Below are 26,290 nucleotides of genomic sequence, written 5' to 3'. Positions count from 1 at the left end.
TTGCTGCCCTGATCAAGACAAGTCCACTTGTCGAATCAGTGGCTTCAGCACCATTCCCTGTTCAACGATTTTTTCACCATGAGTAGCATGTCATGTCAAGTAAAAAACTAAATGAAAGTGCAGCCTGTCAACTGTGCTTTCTTCAAACAACAATGGCACCATGACAAGGATTGCAGCTTGCAATACAATGCACTTACAGTAGCAGAAGTGAAGGGAAATCTTTAAAAGTGAGTCGGGCAAGTGTTTGCGATTGAACAGCTATAGCAATCTAAAATGCTTCAAACAAACTTGAGGGAAAAGATCTTTGGAGCGTTTCCTTTTTGTCCCATGAAAAAAAAAAGCTATTGCAGGGCTTTTGTGAGTAGCTATATTAGGCAGCCGTGATGTTGTGTACACATGAGAGCACATGGAATTATCAAACATATACACAAGTTGTAAATCACATACGTATGTGCTTTCTACATTTGCATATGCAATATTCCTCTCGATGAGTTTACCAGTTGACTTGATTATTCATTCTACTGGAATGATGCAATGAGATCAAACATCAGCAGATCAATATATGTGGCATCATTAATTATACTCAACTATCTTGTGGCCAACTTTGAGTACACATTCAAGTGCATTATGAAGTCTTTCTTTCATTAAAATAAATAACTTAAAAATCTGCATCACGCAGCCACCTAGGGTAGACTAAGAGTAAAACAATTTCCAACTATGATACCAAGACAATACAAATAAATGCGTGATTGAGGCGGAGTGGTGTCACTAACCTCACTAAGGAAGATGACACAGCCCTTGTCAAGGGATGCAAAGTTCACCTGAGCCCCGCATACAAACAGCTCTCCATCGATTACACGGCGCACGCAGTTGCAGAGCGACACCTGTGCAGCCACCTCCGTACTGCAGCCAGCAAAAAAGAAAAAGGAGCAACATATGCATGGGCTTAATACCTGATGGAAAGAAAAACAAATGACAAAATATGTCATGTAAGGGGGGACATGGTACCTGGGGCAATCTTGTTCATTTTCTGATTAGATTCAATTAAAAAGCACAATATACAGTAGAACCCCGCTGATACGTTTTTGAAGGGACCGTAGGAAATAAACGTAAGAGACGGGAAACGTAAGAGCCGAAAAACAGGAAAAACGGCAAAATATTTAGTGGTACAGAATTTTATTTCAATTCTTACGAGCAGCACGAAAATTGGCGCGCTCAGCCGCGATCTAGTCGATGGATAGAAACGCGGAGCTTAGGACGGCCTCATCCACAGAAATGTAATCAACGTATGCGATTTTTTAAACACCAACAGCTGTAGGCATGAAAGAACTAAGCACACGCAATCGCGATCGGCGCGGCGAGTCCGACCGCGAACCGCACGCACGACCACGCGAGCTCCAACCAGCTCGAACGCCTCCCGTTTTCCGACAAATAACGATGATGATGAGTCTACGCCAACGCGATGGCAGAAGTGAATGCCAATCTCGAAGGCCTTGCTTTCGCAAGCAAATACGTCATACACGCCATGTTTGTGCAATACAAATCTCAGAGGCTATGCTTTTGTCAATAGTAAATGCCGATCTCGAAGGCCTTGCTTTCGCGAGCAGTTACGTCATAGACGCCATCTTTGCAATTTGAATCTCGAAGGCCATGCTTTCGTTTGCATCAATTGAAAGATTCTGTTGCTTGCGCCTCTCATGCGGCTAATGTTACGGTCAAACGAGGCCAAACTGCGTGAAAATGCACCATGGCCGCTCTCTTTGGTAGTCACTCGGTCGGCTCCGAGCGCACTTCGCGACGTATCATACGGGAACGGTCCGACAGTTACGACGTAACAGCGGGGTTCCCAATACATTGTATCCTATGGGAGCTATGCCGGGACCGGCGGAAAACGACGTAACAGCCGGGAAAACGCAGCAGTGAGGAACGTAACAGCGGGGTTCTACTGTATATGTATTTTTTGTGCCGACTTCAAAAGTGCAGTAATTTTTTCTTTGGCTCAAATAATGAGTGAGATAATTAAATGTTAATTACTATTATTTGGTGAGACAATAGATAACAATAAACTGGACAGAAAGTTATGTTTAATGCATGAGTGGAAAGCAGAATGAATAAGAATCGAACTGCTGCAAGCAGTTTTCATAATATTATCTGGGGTTTAACGTCCCAAAATCAGGCTATGATTATGAGAGACGCCGTAGTGGAGGGCTCCGGAAATTTCGACCTCCTGGGGTTCTTTAACATGCACCTAAATCTAAGTACACGGGCCTCAAACATTTTCGCCTTCATCGAAAATGCAGCCGCCGCAGCCGGGATTTGATCCCGCGACCTTCGGGTCAGTAGTCGAGCGCCATAACCACTAGACCACCGTGGCAGTTTTCAAATCCAACAACGAACAATTTAGCAGCCCATTGAAATTTAGTGTTTACAGTACAGCTACTAACGATCAAGAACAAAGGCAGGTTAAAAAATTATAGAAGAAGAAAAGCAAGAATCTGCGTGCAGCATTTCAAGCTTTATGCATTTACCTTCATACAGCAAAAAACGTTACAGCTGTAGCTATTCTAGAGCTTGAGCGATTGTTGCATGAAACAAGCAGGGTGAGTAAAAGCTTGTTTTCAGAAAATGCAAGAAAACAGATAAAGCTCATTTTGAACCACATGTAATAGAACATATTGAAATATTTTTGTTAGATGATTAGTCGCCCCCAGGGACATAACCTGCATGCCTACTGCAGCAGCATACGTCATTCAGAGCAGCATGTCAATAAAAGAGCCAATTTTTTGTGCTTTTTCTCAGTGGAAATATAGCTTGTCTTGGTGATACAAATTGTTGTTGGGGCTGAAATATCAATCCAAGATGTAAGAAATTTGGTCAGCACTTGTGGTAATGCCTGTATGTTACAGAAATACTATATTCAGAAAACTGATTTTTTCCATGATTTTTCATCTCTAAGACCAGTGTCCCCTTAAAGGGACACTAAAGGCAAATATTAAGACGACGATGATTGTTGAAATAGTGCTCCAGAAACCTCGTAGTGCTACTTTTGTGCCAAGGAAGTGCTTATTTTGAAATAAAATCACGTTTTAGTGGTCCGCATTGAGTTAGCGCGCTTCAAATCACCTGTCTGAAATCGGTCTTTATCACGTCACTGTTGCCGTGCCCAACGTTGCCCGCCTTTACTGCGCGGCGGCGTGCACCATTTGGGCATCCGACAACATCACATGCATGTGGAATTTTGTCGAACTTTCTGTCAGAGCGACTTTCACGAGCACGCAAAACACACGCGGCAGTATGCGATACCAAAACTACCACTGAGACGCGAGCACGTGAGCAAAGCAGGGTGCTGGGCGAAGCGCAGTTCGGCGAAAGCGGAACCACTGAACCACGCGCGCCATTCCCCATGGCAACGCCAAAGAGGTTCTTTTTTCCATGAATCAAACAGAAACGAACAAGCAGCATTTTATTACGTCTCTTGATGCACGGAAGGTTCTTTTTTCATTGCAGCTGGTTTGATTACTAGTGATCAATTGTAGTCGGACTCTCTCACGTCATCGGGATCACTTCCAAAATGGCCCACTCGTGGCGCTCATCGTGCGATACATTTAGCTTAATTTCTCGGTAAGTAGGGCACTGCTGTTGATAATATTGCCGTTTTAAATGTTGTCATACATTGAGCTTTCACTCTGACATAAATTGTTATTTGCCTTTAGTGTCCCTTCAAGTGTTGAGCAAATCATAAAAACGATGCATCCAGGATAGTTTTTCAAGTATACACCATCTGACGGCAAGCCACTCAACCCGTCAAAGACGAGAAGGAACCGAACTTTCCTTAGTCAAGCTCAATCATTCAAGTGACAGAAAAGTCACTAAATCAGGATGTGCATCATTTCCATAAGTATCTTGAAGGGGCCCACTAACGCTATTCAGGCTACCATTTCTAACACGCGGGTTGTGTAGAGTGAAGGCTGAAGAGATTAATGCAGCAAGAATGGCAGTGATAGGGTTCTGAACTATACAGCCTAGACACACAGTCCGAAGCTACAGTATTCAGCCTAGACAAATATGAGTAAGATCAAGACTCTCAGAACTGAGAAGCTAAATCTAGCTTGAGAATTGCTGTGCACCAGTCAAGCTGTTCAAATGTTCTTCAATTTGTGGTAGTGGAAAACTGTTTGCTACTACAGCTTTGTTTTGCTTTCGAAGGCCTTTGCACATGTGAGTCGAGCCATCTTTTCTCCTGGCTACGACAATGGGTGAAACCCACCCAATTAATGGCAGGTAGCTCGGAGTCATCCTACTACACCACGTAATTCTTGAATGCCTGGGTCCACTGCATTTATGAAATGGCCGGGTGTCCCTGTAACAACAGCAGCGGTTGCAGCCCCAAAATGCTCATTGTCGTGTATGGTACACAGCAGCCGAAGGCACAGATGAGGAGCGAACTGGTAGCAGCACGTGGGCTCTTAAATCTTAGTCACTAAAATATGTTATATTTTTGCATACTAATTAATACAAAATAAAGGCAACACATCAACCTCTCACTGAGCACGTGCTACCTAAAGGCACCATAGACAGGCGACTGGGATGCCTTACATAACCATTATGCTGTACAAAAACTAGCTGTAGTCATTCAGTTCGTGCCACAAGAAAATAAAGGGAAAGTGTTACCCGGCTGCAAGTTGGTGGACAACGACTTCAGCAAGTTCCCTTTCCCACAGAGGAATCTCTTGCTTCACATTGTCCTCAAGAAGCACAGATACTGTTGCCTGCAGAGAAAATAACATAGCCTACACATCCACAGAGCACACAACAAAGAACATGAAGGCTTCATACACTTGATGGCAAGCTACAAAAATTGAAAAAAAAAAAAAACATCTTTCTCAGCTCACTTACATAATAAAAGTATTTACCCTCTGTCGAGGCGGAAATAATTTGCTGCAAATAAAATGACACTGACGAGGCGAATTAACAAAAAACTCAATAAATTTTTAATTATCGACTTGAGGGCAGTTGTTTATATTAGCAAGTTCAATAAGGCTGAGAGCTGGGCCAGTTGGTGACTGATCCATTATACCTATATGATGAAGTAGCGCACTTTGGACGGGGACAAAGGGGACAAGAAGGGCGAGAAGGCTAATAAATTCAGTTGCGAGTGTAGCGAGTGTTGTGTCCTTTTTGTCCCCTTTTTCCCTGTCCAAAGTGCGCTACTTCACCATATAGGTATAATGGTTATATTAGGAAGTGTTAGTATTTACCAATTTATGGCATACCCAATTTTTAGAAATAACGAAACTTGCACGTGATTCGAGATATTCATCATAGAGATTTAAGGGTGAAATAAAAAATGATCACGCCCGGCGCGCATAAAAAGCGGCGTCTCTGTTACATAAGACCGGAACTGGACGTGACAAGGAAGTGACAAAATTTGAATCAAGGCACGCCGAAGCAGGATATAGTTGGAAAAATCGGCAAAGATTTTCAAATACACAAGTAGACAGCTTATTCTTTGGGTGCAATGTGTGGTGCTTATCTGTTTCTTTAGAGCTGTGCGCAAAAAAAAACGCAGTACAACCCTTTCCTGTCTCTGTGGAGCACGGGCACCCACTGCGGTTCTTGCAGAGAGGCGACATCGTTTTTCGCTCCCGATTATATAGATTAAGAAAGAAAACATATGCAAACGCGTGAATGCCCTTCCAAGCAAACACGTCACTGTCCTTCAAAAGGCCGACTGGCCACTTTCTACTCATGCCGGTGCCTCTAGTGTCCGCTTTTGTCCCTATATGAAGCTTCAGCAAACATTTCCAGTCCAGAAGGAAAAGTATAGAAAAGGCTCTGGCTGTACTTTGAGTTTTCATCTATTTTCATGGTGTACATTGTAGAAATACTTTGCACAAACAATCACAGCAGGAACTAAGCACCATGCAATGCCCAAACCTGGTGAGGGCATTTAGGTACCCCACAGCTGGACTCTCATGGCATAAGCCTAAGCTGTCAAGGTTAGCACAACAGCCAACAAAGTGTGAATCCAGTTTAATTGAATACAAGTACAACATGCATGGCTAATGCTTGACAATGTATGAAATGTAGATTTCTAGTGGTCCAGTGAAAGGGGTCACCTTGCAGTTGCCATGCAAAGTAGCTTTCAGCTTTTCCAGTGGGGACGTGATTTTCTTGGTGGTAGCTGGACGACATGCCACACAGAAGCCCTTTAGTCGCTCCATGTCCAAATGGCATACCAATTTCTTTTCACCTGTCAAAATAACAAGAACAGTGACGAAGTAGAAGTGGGATTATACGTGCTCAAGCAACAATACAGAAGCAGTGGCATACTGCAGCGCTGAGCTGCCCCAGGATAACTTACTGCAAGATCTGGTACGGAGTCACGAATTTAGGTCACTGTTGTGCACTGGTTCAACAACAGTCTTTTAGGTCAGCTTTGTTTCTGAACATCTAGATAATTATATAGAGATCGTAGTGGTATAGCTGACAGGTGCAAGCAGAAAAAAAATTTTTTTTAATTAGTCTTAAAACTTGTTACAGCAGTGGGCTTTACTGAAAATCTCTCATTTACGGTAAAGTTGCGTTTTCCGATTGCTTTCATTGGGAAGTCATCCTATATTCTTCATAGAGCAAAGAATAACATCTTTCCAAGTTCGGGATCATGGATAGTGAGCTATATGATATCCCGAAACTAGTGGCCACATCCTCTTTCTCGCTGATTGAGATCGCTTGCAGACATCAGCCGTGTTGGTGACACCTGTTCACATCTGAAGGATCACTTAGAAGATAAGCGCTCATCATGTTTAGTGCTACCTGCCTCTAAGGCTAATCATGCTTGTTACTTGATATGCGGCAGTAACAAAAGCATCGTATCTGGTGCTGACTAACAACACATGCAGCACAGAATATGGAACTACAATGCGTGGAGATTATGGAATAGTGCCCGTGCCAGGGTTCCCGTGTGCCACGAATAGCCGCATGCTCTCCCTCTCCGCTGCTCTGAAGGCAAGGAGAGCCTCGAGTTGCATTCTTTCATGCATCCATTCCCTCCGAAGCCATTGCCGGAAAGCACACTGTTCCGCTTTGGCAGCCACTGTCGATCCTACGGCTCGCAATTCAAAATATTGTTCGCAAAAACCATGTGCATGCAGCCATATGACCACTAGCCGCAGCAGAAGTTTCAATTTACCACCTCAGTCTTCCTCTCTAAACGCACTTCGTTATAGTGAGGTTCAAAATAGATGGTGCTCTATGCAAACAAAGTTGTAAAAGTAAAATACTTCATTATATCAAGAATTTCATTATATCGAAGTTGTTTTATTGAAGTTTAACTATAATTAACACACACCAACTCATGTTATCTTCAAATAAATTTTGAAATATCTACAAACAAAATGAGAGCTGCCCTCAAGTCCAAATTTCTGTAACTTTAGATGGCCCATTTCGCTCTCCCATGACATCATAGAGTGACACCGACAGCAGCAGGACAGTAGCGGATGTTTGTGCTTGATGGTTGCCAAGCCTGCTCAACACGTTGATGACGTTTTCGCCTATGCAATCAGACAACGCAAGGTCTGATATTGGAGACCATGGCGTCACTTCTATGGCTGAACAGCTTTCATGAAAAGACTGTTGGGATGCTGAGTGCCTGGCATATGATACACCGTTCTCTTAGTCTTAACATATCAACCACGGTTGTGCAAAACTTAAAATGGTTGTAAACATAATGCCATATTCTTTTTCTTCTTTTTTGATGCTACATTCAATCTCCTTGCAAACATAAATCATACAACAATACTTTGATTCGAGCAAGCTGGTTAAGCTTGATGGTGTACATGAAAGGCGCAAAAAGACAAGGACAAAATTAATGCATCCACAGGACGAGTGCCTATGTTGTCGTATGTGTTCTTGGTCTTTGTCTTTAGTGCATTTCGTGAACCCATTACGTTTTTAACCAATGATCATAGTGCCCCTCAGTGATGTCACATCTACCTCACAAACTGCATCAATTCGCCATGTCGTGAAGTTGCGATTAATGCTGCCCACCAAGCTTTCTCAAGAGTGCTGCACGGCCCCTATTAAGAGGCAGAAATACAACAGGGGACTGCTATTGTAGAAAAGTGAAAATACTGTTTATGTTGCACATCGTTTAGGTGCCATCAGCATCACTAGTTATTTACAGCAATGATAGCAAAACTACACCTTTCATGAACTTGTGTGCATTTAGAAGACCCTGCACACCACACAGCCATGCTGTAAAACAAAGGTAGCACTTTTGCCTATGGGAACAATACATTTCTAATCCGCAGCTTGCCAAATGGCTAACAGATCTGCACTGCAAGCATGGACAACATATTCAAGGAAGTACCAGGCATCCATAACAACTTGCAATCCATTACTGCAGTTTACATTCGTATACATTCACAGTCAGTTTTGCATTTATGGTCACTTTTAAAATAATTCCATACAACTCAAGGTACAGATGAAGAAATTACAGGAACTCGGATCTCTGTATTATAATGTCTATAACTGCAGTCTGCCAACTGCTCGAAATGTCCTTGAGACAGCTTCGAAGGTTCACCAAGGCCCGTTTGAGACATGCCAATGATAATTAATGTTAACATGAAAGGTTGGCAGAATGTATGGTGAAGGATTTGCAATATCATCACTGTATGAAAGTATACTCTCTATTTAAACAAAGACATCAACTAGTAATAATGACTGTCCGTCCACACACACACACGCACGCACAAACACACGCACACATGCACGCACACACACGCACAAAAGACCTACAATTAAACCTAAGTGCCTCCTTTGTCCGAAAAGTATTTAGCAATGATCACTCATAATGCATTCTCCAGACTCATCCAGAATAAATCAAGGTCAAAAGACTCAGCTAATGTCTATGCATACATACAACTTCCATTACCCTTTTTAAACAGAATGTCAGCACCTTCCTACCTTGCATGGATGACAAGATCAAAGCTGTCCCAAAAACTCAATGCCTGAGAATCACTGCTACACATATGGAACCTAGTATTTGTGACCTATTAAAGACTTGAATCTATAACTAAGGTCAAGGACCACTATACAGTGCTGCTGTCTAAATATGAGCCACACTATGTGAAAGGCCATGAACTCAAAAAAGGATGAATGTTGCCCTTGCTTTACTAGTGCTCCACTGCATCTCACCTTTGGATGGAGGGAGAGAGCAGTTTCAAAAAGCTCCCCAGCCTTTTTGTAATTCTCCTTGTAGAAATGATATGTTCCAAGTTCGTATGACACCTGAAACAGTAATAAGACACTGAAGTAAGGGTAATAAGCTTGGCTAATAGTTGGTTTCTGTGGAAATTCACGTTAACTGCTGCAAGAACAGGGACTGGTTACAGAAGAAAGGGCCAATCATGTGTCTGATGTACTTATAAGATGTTCTCTTCAGTTGTATTCCTTAGCTGAAGGTCTAGCATTTGTCCATTTCACCTGCAACCAGTGTCTACTCTTGCACTAGCAGTAAAGAATTTTAGACAGTGAAGCACATGATACGCTGCAAGCAAGATGGCACAATTATTTACAACTTAAATTCCATGCAATGCGTAAAAAGCCATGAAGTTGGACTGACATGTCCTCTAAATAAAAAAAAAAAGTCAGGTATTTCTGTATGTCTAAGGTAAAACAAAGATTTAAAAAACAATTAAATTTTGAGGCAATAAATGCCAAAACCACAATCTGATAATTAGTTACACCATGGCAGAGGACTCTGAATTGACTCCGACTGCCCAGGATTCTTTAACGTGCACCAGAATCTAAGAACACCTGGACCAGGCAAGGCTGATTCCTCGAATCTATGAAAGAGCCATATCATACTTTGAAGACTTGATCGCCCATCATGTGATCTATGCACTGTGCTTGTTCATTTGCACTGCCCCGTCTTGATGAAGGGCCACAAAGAAATACCAGGAGGATGTCAGTACAAAGAATAAGGGGGACAGAGTAGCTAAATTTTTATTAAGAACCACATGATGCTAACAGACAATGAAGCTCAGACAGGCATAAGGTAAAGTAATTGCTTTTATTGAACTATATAATTTTAGCCAACTGTAAGAAAGGAAAAGAGAAACTACAGCGGAAGAAAATAACTGACGCCAGTGGGAGCCAAACCAACACATCGTAATGCACGAAATGATTTTGGGCCCACTTTTGTCATCCTTGTCGAGCCACACTATGTGGCTGGACAGGATCCCTGCATGCCACCATGTCCACATTTGCCACCATGTCCACATTTGCCATGTCCACATTTGCCACATGTCCACATTTCCACCATGTCCACAAGTGATACTAATAGTAAACACTCCCAGGCCTAGATTTACAAGTACACGTAGTGCTGTCTCTAAACATGTACATAAGTACAAAAGAAAGTTGTGTCACTGTCATTGCCTAATTGGTAGAGTACTGCTTGCATCAGGCAGAAGTTGAGAGTTGAGCTTCAACCAGTGGCAAATGTGTAGACCACGACACGCTCATGCACTACACAATGTTAGGACACGTGGTGCAGGGTTGCTTTGAGCTGTAACCATCTTTTCACCAGCATGTCTTTTGCCCATACGAGATCTGTGGACATGGAATATGATTTGTGAAGCACATGGTACAACGCTGAACCTGAACATTGCTCCGCGAAATAGGGTGAGCCACTTCCTTTCACCACCCCATGCTACATTACATTACGAGCATGCCGTTCAATATTAGGATCCGGAATCAGGCCTCCTTTTTTGCAAGAATAGGACACAGGAACTTTTAAGGGATTCCTGAACCAACCCTCGGGCTTGGTAAAAAGACACATTCAATGAACAGCAAACACTGTTATTAACAGCTCAGCCAAACTTTGTAGTCGCACGCGGCACATAGAGCTTACAAGTGGAGCGCGAAGCTGCCACTTTCTCAAGTGCCCTCTCTTCAAACAGAAGCCCGTTCTCACTCTCTTCGAAGTTGCTGGCAGCCGCTAAATCAAGAGTGGTGTTTAATTCAGTGTTTAAATCAGACATAAATCAAGAATGGCACTTCATTTATGAGACACTTTCCGTCACTATTCCATGTTGTGCGTGCCAACACTTTTAAGGTATTCATTGTTTTCATGCATTTGACTTTAAGGTACTTTATGCGCAGTAGAAAAATTAGCTTTGAATCTAAAGTTATGCCTAAAAATTTATGTTCTGTGCTCACAGGCAGACGCTGGCCCTGCATGTAAATTCTGGGATCGGGGTGCAGGCCTCCGTTTCTAGAGAAAAGGACCCAGCTGAATTTTTGTGGGTTCAATCAGAATGTGTTCTCATCACCCCATTTGGAGACCTTTTTGAGGCCTTACGGCTTTGTTGGGACCTGTTGCTTACAAACTGTGAGAGAACACAATTTAAATACTGACTGAGGTCACTCGATCATCACTTGGAAAAGTGTTTCAGGACCCTTTCATGGGGATTTAAACTAAATCCATTCTTATTTGAACGTTTTGGCACTTTGCAATACCAAGTTGGACGTGTCACTTTCAAATCATAAGATTACATGAATTGAATCCTATCTACACATCATCAATGTATATTGAAAACATACTGCATGGAATGTATGAATGCAAAATGCATTTTTGCAATTAAAAGGATACAATTAACAACACCATCTTCCAGTGCTCCAGTTTCCAGGACAAATGGTTTCCATAAAATCCTGCCAACGCTAATGCAGACTGTAAAGTTTGATAAGTAACTTTCTATTACATTAAGTGTGTTGCCACAGAAACCAAATTCTGTGAGAGGTCTCTGAAAATCTCAGCCTGTCATAAGGTATCATGCTTTTTCCATATCAAGGAAGGTCGGGAGGAAGAGCTGTTCCTGAATAAAAATATCACGAATTTTATGCCTTGAAACATACGAGATGATCGATTGTGGATCAACCTTTTCAAAAACTACACTGATATAAGTCTAGCAATTTGTTTGATCCCAGGAAATGTAAGAGCTGATAGTTCATCATCTTTTCAAATGATTCGTAGAGGATGAGTCTTTGCCCTGTTTCAAAGTTGCAAGGAATTACAATATCCTCTTTCCATGACGATGGAATGTATACTGTTGTGCAGTGCCTGCTGCTTATGCAAGCTTTGTGTTTTGCTAAGACTTCGAAAGTTCAATGTAGGTGCTTCATCAAGCACTGAAACTATCAGATAACAAGCATGAGTTTATGGTGTCACAGTGGGGCATGATTTCAAAGGCATAGTCTGCATTTGGAAGAACCTTTTAATACAGAATCGGGCAACAGTGTTGCCACAACATGCAAAAAAAAAATGTATGCAGCAGTGCTACTGTGAGAACTCGTGATTTGAAGCAAATTTCGAAGCAACCGAATTTTTTATTTTGCAGCACAATGAAACAGGTAATATGACAATTTGTAGCATTTTGGAGCACCAAATTTTGCATAGTGGACTGCTTCAGAGCACTTTGAAAGAGCAAGTTGTATTTAGAAACTTTGGAGATAGCAACATAACTTCCTAAGCCAATTTCTTAAATAAATAGAGAATAATGGCTTGACATAGAAGTATATTTCAGAAAATATACAGCATCATCAAATCATTCGCACCATAAATTAAACGATGCACCTTGTATCAAGGCAGCTATGGGCAATCAGATGTTGCGCTCCTTCTCAGAACTGATTCTCCTCCTTAACTTGTAGAACGCACAGCCGTCACTAGTGGTGGCCGCACGCTTAATGGTTTGAGCTACACTTCCCCTGCGTGGCCTCCGCAACAAACTCCAGCTGCGTAGTGGCGCACTGCCAAAGCGGATTGTGGAGGCCATGTAAACATGGTAGAGCTTTGTGCCGCCATGTGCCGAACAGTAGCGGCTGTTCAAATTTTATTGTTCACTACACCGATAATCTGCAAATGGCAAGATGTATGTGGACAAACTGAAGTTATCTTAGAATGACAACCTATAAGTGTAAACATTGCCAATGTGGTGGTGCCTTCGAGGGGAAGCTATGGCCAAGACACATGGATCCTGGCGATGCTCGGATAGTGAGAGCCCATGCTCATTGCACGATGAGCTGAAGGCACTCCACTTGCCAGTTGCCTTATGCAACGTCGCAGCCCTACATGACCAATTACTAGATTTGCAGCCCAAACCCAGCTAGGGCAATTTAATTGATAGTCCGAGAGAAACCCAAGATAAACACTGTCACACAGCTCACATCAACACGAACAACATAGTAAAGGCAGATGATGCTCGCTGTCCACCATGTCCCCAAGTCTGGTACAGTAGAACCCCGCTGTTACGTTCCTCACTGCTGCGTTTTCCCGGCTGTTACGTCGTTTTCCGCCGGTCCCGGCATAGCACCCATAGGATACAATGTATTGAACCCCCTGTTACGTCGTAACTTCGGACCGTTCCCGTATGATACGTGCGAAGTGCGCTCGGAGCCGACCGACTACCAAAGAGAGCCGCCATGGTGCATTTTACGCAGCTTGGCCTGAGAGGCGCAAGCAACAGAATATTTCAATTGACCGTAAATTAGCCGCATGAGAGGCGCAAGCAACAGAATATTTCAATTGATGCATTGCCCGAAATTCAATTGCAAAGATGGCGTCATGCATTTACTAGTGCTCGGAAAGCAATTGATGGCATTTACTATTGACAAAAGTAGCCTTTGAGATTTGTATTGCACAAACATGGCGTGAACGTAATTGCTTGCGAAAGCAACCTTCGAGATTGGCATTCACTTCTGATCGCGTTGGCGTAGACTCAATCACGTTATTTGTCGGAGAGCGGGAGGAGTCGAGCTGGTTGGAGCTCGCACGGTCGTGCGTGCGGTTCGCGGTCGGACTCGCCGCGCCGGTCGTGATTGCGTGTGCTTAGTTCTTTCATGCCTACAGCTGTTGGTGTTAAAAAAATCACATACGTTGATTACACTTCTGTGGATGAGGCCGTCCTAAGCTCCGCGTTTCTATCCATCGACTAGATCGCGGCTGAGCGCGCCAATTTTCGTGCTGCTTGTAAGAATTGAAATAAAATTCTGTACCACTAAATATTTTGCCGTTTTTCCTGTTTTTCGGCTCTTACGTTTCCCGTCTCTTACGTTTATTTCCTACGGTCCCTTCAAAAACGTATCAGCGGGGTTCTACTGTAGTAAACTGTGATAGTGCATCTCTTTCTATTGCTGCTTTTTCATAAACTAAACAATTTATAAAGTGTTTCAACCATTACGAACAGCATTTGTTCACAATAAGGTTGGAAAAATTGTCAGTGACGTAGATTCGACATCCAATCAGATCAGTTGCTGGTGTAATCGCTTTGCCCCGTTACGTATACAGGGAATGGACAGTTGAAAACTCGTTTGAGTCACTGCGACCTGTAGCGATTTGCAGGTTTAAAGTTTTGCAATAAATTACACAGTTTAAGCAGAGAACTTATATCCGTCTGCAAATGATCCTCAGGACTTGCTCTACCAGCTCAATGCATTTGTACAAAATTGTCGAAACCATTTAAAGGGGTGCTGAAGCACTTTTCTAAGTAATATTCAATTGACCTCAGTATCAAAGTTTATTGCCTCACGATTTGATCGGCGAAAAAATTTCTCGAATTCGTCAAGTATGAGTGGAGTTGCAGGGATTTGTTGTGAGCTGCAAGAGCTTTCTCTCTTCTCAATGAGCGCACTGGAAGCTACACAGGGAGACAAGGGGGAACCAAGTTACGTCACGCGCGTGTCATGAAACGCAATCGTTCTCTGCCCATGTTACTCCAGCGGGCGCAAGTGCCACTACCATATAATTTTAGCACACTATAGAGAGCGTCACTCGGCATGTGGTGGCACCCCATGGCAACAAGCGCATCTGATCCAAACACTCTTGCTTCATGCCAACTATTGGCCAATAGCAGCAATCTTCTGTGCGACGCAAAATCTGGTGTAAGAGTGTGAGTATTGGCCTCTGCATGATACACAGGCAGGATACACAGGCACTTGAGAAAGTGGGAACTTCCCGCTCCGCTTGCGGGCTCTCCTTGCTGCGCACGACTGTAAGATTTGACTGAGTTGTTCACAGCAGTGCCTGCTTTCCGTTGTATGTATTTTTTTACCAAGAACGAGGGGTGGTTCATCACCCCTTTAAGGGTCCCTTTAATGAGGCTCTACCGTGCAGTAGTATATGGCAATTCCCTAGTAGGGAGTTCCTGCTGAACTTTTCAGTAGAAGGCAATGTGATAGCCGCATCGACCTCCCAGCCTGCCTTACAGGGGTGAGCTACAGAGCAGGACGATGGGGTGCAAGAAATGTAAAGTTTTCTGTTTTTCCCCCCAAAAAAACCAGGGTGACATTTTAGGGGCACCCAAGTACATGAGAAGTGCAGATTACACTAATAAGTACCATATCTGCCTGAAAAACTTCCTTATGATCATTTTCAGTCATAACACAGATTTTTGCCTAAATGCTTCAGATATAATAACCTCACTTTATGACTCCAACGCCATTTAATGGTATAAATATATCCTACAGTTACTAGCTCATAGATACACTGGGAGGCAGGATTAGAACAACACAACAGGCACATCATACCTTACACCGCACGATTTGTACCTGTGCAAATACCATTCAAAGCACAAAAAGATAATTTTTATATCCCTTTCAGGCTCTAATTACGACAGACTATCTATAAATGCGTCATATTTACACAACTTTATTCCAAGGCACTCGATTTTCTATTACCACAAAGAGAATGAGGTAATATATTAATTTGTGCATTTTTCAGTAATTAATCTTAGTTAGAGTGTAATTAAAGATTTATCTATCCTGAAGTCAGCCATGTTCTGTGTTTGCTTAAAAATAATTAAATTTCAGGCTCACAATACCTGTGATATCTGTAATTGATTATATTCATTTTGAGCAAAACAGAAATAGGAGGTTCAGTCATCTAAACCTCAATGTATCTTGGTCTTTCTTGGCCACTAGTCAAGACAACTAGCAAACACAACTTGTGTACACAAATGTGGACACAGAGCCACATTTGTGCTGGATATTGAGTCCCGAGTAGCATTTCGAATGAAATTTTTAATGAAAATCTCTACTGACCTGACAGCATACGTCATCAACAGTGGCTACTACACCCTTTTCCAGATTATGTTCAGGGTCTAAAATCTCGGCTTTGACAATAGTAAAACTTTCATATGCAGGAACCCGTATGTTCAACCCGCCTGTTGTCCGGAGAGACAACAACTTTTCCAAGAATGCGACTGCTTCTTCCAATTCCTCTTCACACTGCAAAGATGTAAACAGCAAGCAAAATCAATACTGTAACTCCTGACAAGCTAACAATGTAAACAATTACGTTCTTAATGCGCTGGTAAAAATTAGGGCACAAGGAAGACATCCCCAAACATCAGCTTCAACTATCAATTCTTTTATGCTGCTTTCAAACATATAATCACTTTCACAGCGAGTTGTATACTTTCTGTTTTGTACCATAACAATGTGTAAAATGTAGGCATTTTTGCCCCCCTTTTTTCTATGACAAAACTTCCATAACTATGGACCACTGATGGTTCGTACTTCTCCACATCAACTGCTAAACACCAAAGCTTACTAGAAAGTACATGTAACATACGTTTATAAAGGTAAAAAATTAGAACCTGGAAGGTCCCCAATATAGTAAATGTTACTTGAAATGTATGTGAAATATGCAAAAGGGACATCAAAGTTCAATGAAGACAACGGCATTCCTCACATCTATATCGTATGACAAAAATTTCATCCAGATCTAAGCGTCGGAAGTATTATTAAAGATTTGGAAAATTAGTGTTTCTAAAAGTTGCATCTCGAGAAAATGCGTTATTTTTTAAGGGGAGACACTGGTCTGAAAACTGCTTGTCTCAATTTTTAGTATTTCTGGCTGAAATTTACACACAATACGTATTTTCAACTGCTGAAAACAAATATGCAATTACTTTTTGTCTATCGTGCACGGATTGTAAGATATTGACTGTTCCATACACTTGCATTCTGCCCAGACTTTTGACAGCTTTCTCACAAAATACCTTTATGAATCTGATATCACTGCATCCTATAAAGAACAGAGAGTGCAACATAACCATAACTTAATTTTTAGCTGTATCCATTCAAAAGTTATGGCCTTAACAAGTACACTAATAAGAAATCAGAAACTGTTGCTTAACTTTACTGCTAATTAAATCACAGTTATTAATAAAAATGTTGTAATTTCTTGGTTTTCTTGCACTAATAAATGCATAAGCTTTCAAATACCGCAAAAATTATCAAAATCTGACCGCTAGATCAAAAGATACTGTGGGCAACAGCCTATAATGTGATGAAAATTGTGGTTTTGAGAAAATGAGAAAAGAAGTTTAGAAACATGGTGGGCACTTATTTTGAACTGGAAAAGGCCTGAATTGGTGTTCTTAGGATAGTAGAAGCCACCAGGAACATAGTCATCATTATTCTTCTTAGTATGGTTTCTTTTCACTCTGGTCTTGCTGGTGATATGCTGCATTCTTGCAGCTGCCGATATCACTTCCTCCCGAATGCATGAGCAATTCTGAACTTCTAACGACTGCCTGCCATTGCACTGTCATCAGTTAGGCATCTCCGCAAAATGGCGGACAATGCGACGATGCACCACTGTCTAGCAGAAGCATCCTCAAGCATCCAAGATGGAAGGAATTATTTACCCCGTGTGATAGAAATGCACCAATGCTGTGCGAGCACTTTTTTTTTTAAAGCGCAATGGCTTCGCCTCTGCTAGATGAAAAGCGTCCTTGTGCTAGGAACAGCTAATAGAGAAGTGTGTGTTTCAAATGAGACCAAAATGGCTGTGCTACTTAATGTGGTTCCTGCACGGTGCGCTATTGAGTGGGACTTTTTGAGGTGCTTTGGTGAGCGAAAATGGTCATGAAACTGACTTCAAGACCAAATAACTCGACAAGTATGCATTACATGTCTGTAATATTTTGGAAATGACTTTTTAGACCCTTCTAGATTATCAAAAAAAAATATTTCAGAAAACTGTTTCTTTTTCAAAATTTTTCCGCCTCCCAAACCAGTGTCTCCCCAAGTTAAAATTGATAATTTATTTACACAGCAAAGACATGCATTTCTGGCATCTCTTGCCCTGTAATAGCTCGGAAAACCGTGGTTATTTTAAGACTGTGGCTAGTCTGAACGACTCGCACGAACCGTTTAGGCAAGTGGCCACAGTGTGCCGGCCAGGGAACTCTAGACAACGTGTACTTTCTGGCTTTTAACAGCCATATTGTGCCATATAAATATGATTTTCCAGTTTAAATTCAGCTTTACTTTTTATTCTCACAAAGGAAGAGAAATTCAACTTGACAAAATTAGTGAAAGCAGTAGATGCAAGCAAGGCATAATGAGGTCTAAGGTCTAAGCACATAATTTGCTCTAAGTCATTTACACTTCATCAATATGCATCACAGTGGCCATTTTTGGTTGCTTCATAATACTCATAGGCCAGCTTTGAAATTGCAGACTACCTCAGGCATGTAACTTTGGAGTGCTAGAAATGTTTACGGTAACACCATTTTTATAACTGCTGTGCACAGTGCTATGCCCTGTGTTATACAAAATATTAAGGAACAACACACAACTAAAATTTCATAATTCCATACTTCTAAAATCGCTAAGTACAAACTCTCGCAGGAACAAGTTTATAGTATACAGCGCTTAGAATTATGAGCGAAAAAAAAAAAAACCTTGTTCCATTTATCTGAAGTTTTCACTTCCGTGAAGGTCACAAAAATAGCCAACAATTGTTTCATCTGAAAAACATCAAGCTGCTCGCTCTTACTATGGTTAAATAAAGAAATAAACAGTAATGGTACCAGTAGTGTAGCCAGAAATTTTCTGGGGGGGGGGGGTTCAACCATACTTTATGAATGTTCGTGCGCGTGTTTGTGTGCATGTATATCATCATCATCATCATCATCATCAGCCTGTCTACGCCCACTGCAGGGCAAAGGCGTCTCCCATGTTCCGCCAATCAACCCGGTCCTGTGCTTTCTGCTGCCACGTTATACCTGCAAACTTCTTAATTTCATCTACCCACCTAATTTTTGTCTCCCCCTCACGCGTTTGCCATCCCTTGGAATCCAGTCAGTTACCCTTAATGACCACCGGTTATCCTGCCGACGTGCTACGTGCCCGGCCCATATCCATTTCTTCATCTTGATTTCAAATACGATATCCTTAACCCCCTTTTGTTCCCTGACCCACTCTGCTCTCTTCCTGTCTCTTAAGGTTACACCTATTATTTTCCTTTCCATCGCTCGCTGCGTCGTCCTCAATTTAAGTTGAACCCTCTTTGTAAGTCTCCAGGTTTCTGCTCCGTAGGTCAGTCCCCGGTAAGATGCAGCTGTTATATACCTCCTCTTCAGGGATAGTGGTAGATTACCATTCATGATTTGATAATGTTTGCCGAATGAGCCCCAACCCATCCTTATTCTTCTAGGTATTTCACTCTCATTGGTTCGGCTCCGCGGTTACTACCTGTCTAAGTAGACGTACTCCTTTACAACTCCAGTGTCTCGCCACCTATCGCAAAGCGCTGTTCTCTGCCAAGATTGTTCCACATTACTTTAGTTTTATGCATATTATTTTCAGACCTACTCTTCTACTTTCCGTATCCAGTTCAGTAATCATGAGCTGTAATTCGTTCTCCGCGTTACTCATCATGCAATGTCATCAGCGAATCGCAGGTTACTGAGATACTCTCCATTAACTCTTATCCCTAATTCTTCCCAATCTAGGGCCCTGAAAACCTCCTGTAAACACGCGGTGAATAGCATTGGAGAGATCGTGTCTCCCTGTCGTACGCCCTTCTTTATTGGGATTCTGTCGCTTTTTTTTTTTATGAAGGACTATAGTGGCTGTGAATGCGCTGTAGATGTCTTCCATTATGTTTATATAGGCTTCGTCGATGCCCTGATTCCGCAGTGCTTGCATGACTGCTGATGTCTCCACCGAATCAAATGCCTTCTCGTAATCTATGAAGGCTATGTATAGGGTTTGGTTGTATTCCGCGCATTTCTCTATCACCTGATTGATAGTATGAATATGGTCTATTGTTGAGAATCCTGTACGAAATCCTGCCTGGTCCCTTGGTTGATTGAACTCTAATGTCGTATTAATTCTGTTAGCAATTACTTTTGTAAATAGCTTGTAAACAACGGACAGTAAGCTGATGGGCCTGTAATTTTTCAGGTCCTTGACGTCCCCTTTCTTATGGATCAAGATGATGTTGGCATTCTTCCAAGATTCTGGTATCCTCCCTGTCGAGAGACACAGTGCATGTATATATACACATGTAAAACTGAAAAATTTCGGAAGAGGTGAGAAGGGGGGTTGAAACTTTCCAACCCCTCCTGGCTGCGCCACTGAATAGTACAATGTTTCTAATACCATACCTCCTCTTTTGCAACGTTCTGTTCATGACTGAAATGATTGCCAATAATTTTCCATGGCTCTTGAACTAAAAATATGGCAACTGGTGTGAAACATTAACACACACTGGAACACTAATATCTTTGTCTTCATCCATACAACCATAGTCTGTTGCCATGAGCTTCATCAATAATAATTTCAGCAATCTTCTGAGAACAGGTAACATGGGCAACATCTGTGGTCGCTTGTTTCCTGGTGGTGAGAACAAAGCAGCAGTAGAGGCCTCACTGTGAAAAGTTACCTACTCCATAGTGTTGCATTTTACTCTAGGAACATTCTTACTGCCAAGCGAAGTCCTCATGATGCAAACACTGTTACTTCAACATCTTTACCTTCTATTACCATACCCACATTTCCCGATGAACTGTATTTTCTTCACTACATATTTATAGTAGAGCTGTGCGAATAGCAAAATTTTGGGTGCAAAGCGAATTCGAATATTGAAGTGTGAGTGCGAATCGAATCGAATATTTTTCTAATATTTCTCAAATATTTCTAGAATATTTTTCGAATACTTCGAAGCGAAATTGCAGAAAAAAAAGTTAGATAGGATTTCTAAGCACATTCTTATGAGATAGCAACATGAAAGTGTTTCTTTTTGCTAGGTTGATGAAGCACTGGCGGGGTGGTGTTTCATAGTTGTCTTATCAAGAATGAGGCAATGTAAAGGCCGTATTCTATTTATGTACATGATTTGGTGCAACCGAAGTGTTGCCGACAACACTTTACACGTGATAGGCAAAGATGCCATATCCTTAGCCTCTCCTCCTCTCTCAACTTCTGTGGAAGCCCGACTGATTTGGCGGACAAGGGTGTGCTCCCTTCAAGTCCGGAGTTTCAAATCTGCCTCGTAGACGTTGATATACAAGAACATCTGAAATTTTGGATGCTAAAAAGCTTCGACTTCCGATTTTTCCGACTTCCTGCTCAAATTACAGGTCCAAACAGCATTGACTGAGCCCTCATCTCTGCCACATCTTTCATCTCCATGTTGGAACCAGCATTTTGTTGAGTTAATAGATTTGCGACCGTAGCGGAGCATGAAAGGCAGCTTTGCCGCAATACGGGGGTGTAATAAGGTGAAGCCTATTGAAAAATCTAGGGACCACATCTAATTGGACGTTGGCTGTCTTGTGGCTAAGTTCAGCCATAACGGAGCTTGAAAGGTAGCTTAGCCGCAATACGAGAGTGTAATGAGGTGAAGCATATTAAAAATCTGAGGGGGTCACTTTCAATCGGACGACTGTATTTGGCCTTGGAGAGTTCGACCATAACGGAGCTTGGAAGGCAGCTTTGACGCAATACGAGAGTGTAATGAGGTGAAGCATATTGAAAATCTGAAGGGGTCACTTTGAATCGGACGCTGACTGTATTTGTTTTTGGGAAGTTCGAATAGTTCGAATAGTAAAATTAGAGTGCGAATCGAATCGAATAGCAAACACTATTCGAAAAATATTCGAAATTTCGAATATTCGCACACCCCTAATTTATAGCATAGCAACCCGCCACGGTGGTTATGGCGCCAGACTGCTGACCCAAAGGTTACGGCATCGAATTCCGGCTGTGGCAGCCACATTCTGATGGAGGTGAAATGCTTGATGCCCGTGTACTTAGATTTAGGTGCACGTTAAAGAACCCCAGGTGGGTGAAATTTCCGGAGCCCTCCACTATGGCGTCCCTCATAATCTATTGTTGTTTTGGGACATAAACCCCAACAATTATTATTATATTTATAGCATAGCATCACCATTCGACATATTTCTCAGACTTTCCCCATCGTATGTTCCAATGAGGTAGGTGTAGTTTTAAGTTCTTTAAGTTCCATTTGAAGGAAGTTCACAGAAAGGATGGTTCAGTTTAACCCAGGTTTAAAAGGAATGTACCCATAGGCAGCCAACCAAAGTTAATATAAACATTCTGTTTATCTAATTTGACCTTTGCGTGAATGCCAACACCATTTCGTGCTGTATGAAAAAGCTGGTAAGTGACACGTTTGAACTGCTCAGCATCATTGTTATGCTTTTGCATTTCGAAGACACTGATCATCACTTGCGTATGAATTCATTGCCGTAAATGTGGGTGTGAACACGTGCTTTCAGACACTTCTGTTATTTTCAGGCACGACAATAAATTAATACGGGAGATTGTAAAATCCTTTCTAAAAAAAAGGCATGTGTCAGCCACCCTTCACTGAATCTATTGGATAGAGAATGCAATCTATTGCAAAAATCTGGTGTCATACCACGGTGAGTGTTTTTTGAGGTATCTGCGCAAGTGCGGGCACATGTTTCCATCTAACAGTGGTTTTCCTTCTCGACTCTTTTTTGTCTTCAATTCAGTTTGAAGTCAGTGCTCATATTATCTGCTCTTTTCCTGTGTCCTCATTCTTTGGCGCTGTGAAGTGATTCGGTCATGTCTTACAAACTCGCCCAAGCTTCCGTTCTTCTAAACAATAAAGTGGCACCCACCTTTTTAGTAATTGTATCGGCCATTTCTGCAGTCACCACAGTTGGGTCCACTTGACCAGGCCTGAATAAAATGGAAAACTGTGTTGCAGTAAGCTGTCATCTCCTAGAATCTGCAGGACTTTGTCAAATGTACAGATAAACAAGTTCAAGCATAAGCAGAGATCAGTATAGTGAAATTACATGACACCAATGTTGTACTGCAACCATTGTGATTCAAAATGCCACTGGAACGCTATAAAGCATAAGGCCTTCCGTTTACCTACGTTGTGGGCCCGATTTAAAATGTACTACCTACTGGCTTCTATTATTATGTTTGTATTTCGTCGTCTGCATCACAACATTCTCTTTACAGTAGTCCAACATATATAAGAACACATTCACCTTACAATAATTTTATTGCATTAAGGTCTTTTAGGAGATCTGTGTCAATAAATGTTGGCACTATTTTAGGACAGTGCTTAATATTAATACCAAAACTCACAAATGGGGAATATAGTTATTATATTTTTTTTTTATTACTTTCTGTGCAGAGTTTTAAAAGGGCACTGACATAAAATTTCAAGCTCGAGATGTGCCCTTGTGATTGATTGCTCGGTATGCATAGGTATTTTTGACCAAATTTCAATGGCGTCCGTCACCTGGAAGTTATTATATTTCGAGAGCAACAGTGCACGAAACCTCAGCACCCGGCGACATCAACATTACTGTGACGTGGTCAGTGTGACCACATCATTCTGAGTGATGACGATGCACTAGAAGTGAGGGCGTCGACGATCCAAGAGTTCTTATCCTGGCGCTGACTGTCGCCACCGCCTGGAAACGCTCTCATCCCAGCATGGCAGGTCTCTGGAGGCACACGCTCGCACCTCCTGACTGGCTGTGAGTCTCCTCACTCCTCATGCCTGATTGTCACGCCACTTCGAATGATTTGTCGTGTGCTCGACAGCCAGCATGTCGGGGAAACGTTGTGCGCCGCCTTCGTGTTGTTTGAAGCACGGACACAGTGTGTCGTTTCATTACACGTATGTACGTGCTAACACGATTACAAGATATCAGTGGAGTAGGGTATAGATTAATATCATCACTAAAACCTAACCTGCACGTAGCGTTAAGAGAGAATTTTACTTCTTTGCGTTAGCGTAATACCGGATTACTGCAGCTGTAAACGTGAGAGGCCGGATAGGTGGGGGCCATCTGGTGGTGCAAAGAAGAACCAGGCAAGCACAGAATTGTTATTGTAGAAACTTAACATGTTTCTACTTCTCTGCTGGTGTGCATTTCATAAGCCCCTTTGCATACACCAGAACGGCGTGCACGCTAAAATTCTCTAATTCAGGTTATTGAGACATACCACGAGCATTGCTAAAGTGGGCGTCTCCGGGCGCCTCCTCGTCGCTGCTTGAAACTGTGTGCATTTATGAATTGCTGTTTTGCAAAGGTCTAAGGAAAATGATTGACGTCCTGATTCGCAGCGATTCCCAGTTCCAGAATGTTTGCCTTCATCACCTGTCGACACGGTTGACACGACGACGGCGATGCTGGTGACGACGTGACTGCGTGTGTGCGCTGGCAGACGAAATACACATGAATCTGACGTCACTTTTCTTTCTGTGGCCACTTGATCAGATGGCACGATCTGGAGGTGACCGTGAGGATGCGCTGCCAGCACTACAATTGGTGGGCTTGCCACCCATATGAATCGTGCTAGATGCTGGTCGTATTAATCAATAAAAACAGATAGTTATTTGTCCCTCAGCTTCATTTTGAGTCGCAAATCGCTACTAGTAGGTCTATAACTACTCGTGGATACAAAATTTTTACATGCGTAAATTTGATGTCAGTGCTCCTTTAAGAACAGTTAAATTGTAGGATTCGAATGTTAATCTTATCACTGCATGCAATCAATATACAGTTCCAAATTAGATCCCCGGCAGTTAAATGCAATAAATTCTAAGTATGCTAAATAATGTAATTATGAACTCAAGAAATGTCATTAACTTAACAGCAATACAGTAACACCTCGGTGATACGATCTCGCGGGGTTACCAAAAATCGTATCATCCGAAATTCGTATCACCAGAAAACATGGAAAATTAGTATGCGACAAGAAAGTTGGCATACGTTTTGATTTAATGTTCTCAGGGGCCGGCGAGCGACGCCATGAATAGTGTGAATGGATGGCTAGTAAAGTATTTTTTAAATGTCAACGATATGCGATTGTACTCGTGAAAATATACTTTCAGCCGCGTATCGTTAATAAGAAACCAGATACAAAGTAATATCGGGGTTTACACGTCCCAAAACCATTGATTTGCTTCAGTGCAGGACGCTGTACAAGTGGAGGGCTCCGGCTAATATTTCGACCCCTGGGGTGCTTTAACGGTCTACTACATCTGGAGTAGCACGCGCACTTCAAGATTCAAAGTAGCCTCGAATATCTGAGAAATTGCAGCCGCGTCGAAGGCGGATTCGAATCCGCCACTCGGGAGCAGCAGTACTGAATGCGCCAGTAACACTAGACCCACCGTGCGGCAGTGAACAGATGTGTTATGCACCGTGGACCGGAAAGGAGCCCTTGTCCTATCTTACTTCGCTTTCTGCACATGAACATCAGAGTACTGCGGCCCGCAGATGTGATTAACACTTTCGTTGATGCCGCGAGAAAAAATTAGGTGTTTTTGGCTAGTCTAGGAAATATTTTTTCCCTGAACAAGAATTATAATTGATGCTAAAGTGTAGGGTATCAAATGTTTAGAAGAAGGAATGGTCTTTCCAACAGTATTAATTTCAAACAACGCTTTTATTTCTAATAATAGAAAATTATCAAACAAGAAAATGCATCAAAAAGAAGAAAGATTCATCAAAACATCATTGCTACTCTGCAAAAGGCTAAATATTAAAAAAACGAAATACAAGTTTTGAGCGCAAGCACCTCATAGAAGAATAGTGGAAATATAAGCGCTGTAAGTACAATGATTATTAATAAATACAAGAATAGGGCCTAGTGCATATCATGCCACCGTCCTGCCGATGCAGGTTCTCGACGCGGTGTGAAACAAAGGCCCGCATGACTACGGCCGGTTCGGAGGAAAAAAATTTTTGTCTGTTCAGCTTTCTTAGCATAGTTTGCAGTTCTGGTATTTTCAATTTTCCTGTGTATTGTTGAAATGAAGTGTAGCCTGTTCCCAAATCTGCAAAAATCCATAATTGTACTCTCATTTGACCTTTTTCTCGTCATATACTGCCGCATACATACCGCCCTTCACATCACCATTTCTCTTTCACTGAAAGGTTACGCTGGGGTTAAAAGATAGCGTCAGAAA

The 26,290-nt window shown here is 42.0% G+C and overlaps 1 protein-coding gene across 1 annotated transcript in view; it reads right to left on the bottom strand.

Annotated features, from left to right (window-relative positions):
* LOC119376485 (uncharacterized) overlaps positions 1-23,028 on the bottom strand; it is a gene marked incomplete at both ends in the record, with an annotated part of 55,423 nt that extends 32,395 nt beyond the window's left edge. Inside the window, 6 exons of the mRNA XM_037646295.1 lie at positions 774-903; positions 4,672-4,769; positions 6,120-6,253; positions 9,189-9,291; positions 16,099-16,284; positions 22,968-23,028. Coding sequence (XP_037502223.1) covers positions 774-903; positions 4,672-4,769; positions 6,120-6,253; positions 9,189-9,291; positions 16,099-16,284; positions 22,968-23,028 — 712 coding nt within the window. The remainder of the gene's footprint in view (positions 1-773; positions 904-4,671; positions 4,770-6,119; positions 6,254-9,188; positions 9,292-16,098; positions 16,285-22,967) is intronic.
* Positions 23,029-26,290: the final 3,262 nt, after the last annotated feature.

Source organism: Rhipicephalus sanguineus, unplaced genomic scaffold (genome assembly GCF_013339695.2).
Source record: "Rhipicephalus sanguineus isolate Rsan-2018 unplaced genomic scaffold, BIME_Rsan_1.4 Seq12289, whole genome shotgun sequence".
In the NCBI taxonomy this organism is placed as follows: Eukaryota; Metazoa; Arthropoda; class Arachnida; order Ixodida; family Ixodidae; genus Rhipicephalus; species Rhipicephalus sanguineus.
This window is presented reverse-complemented; position numbering and strand designations above follow the sequence as displayed.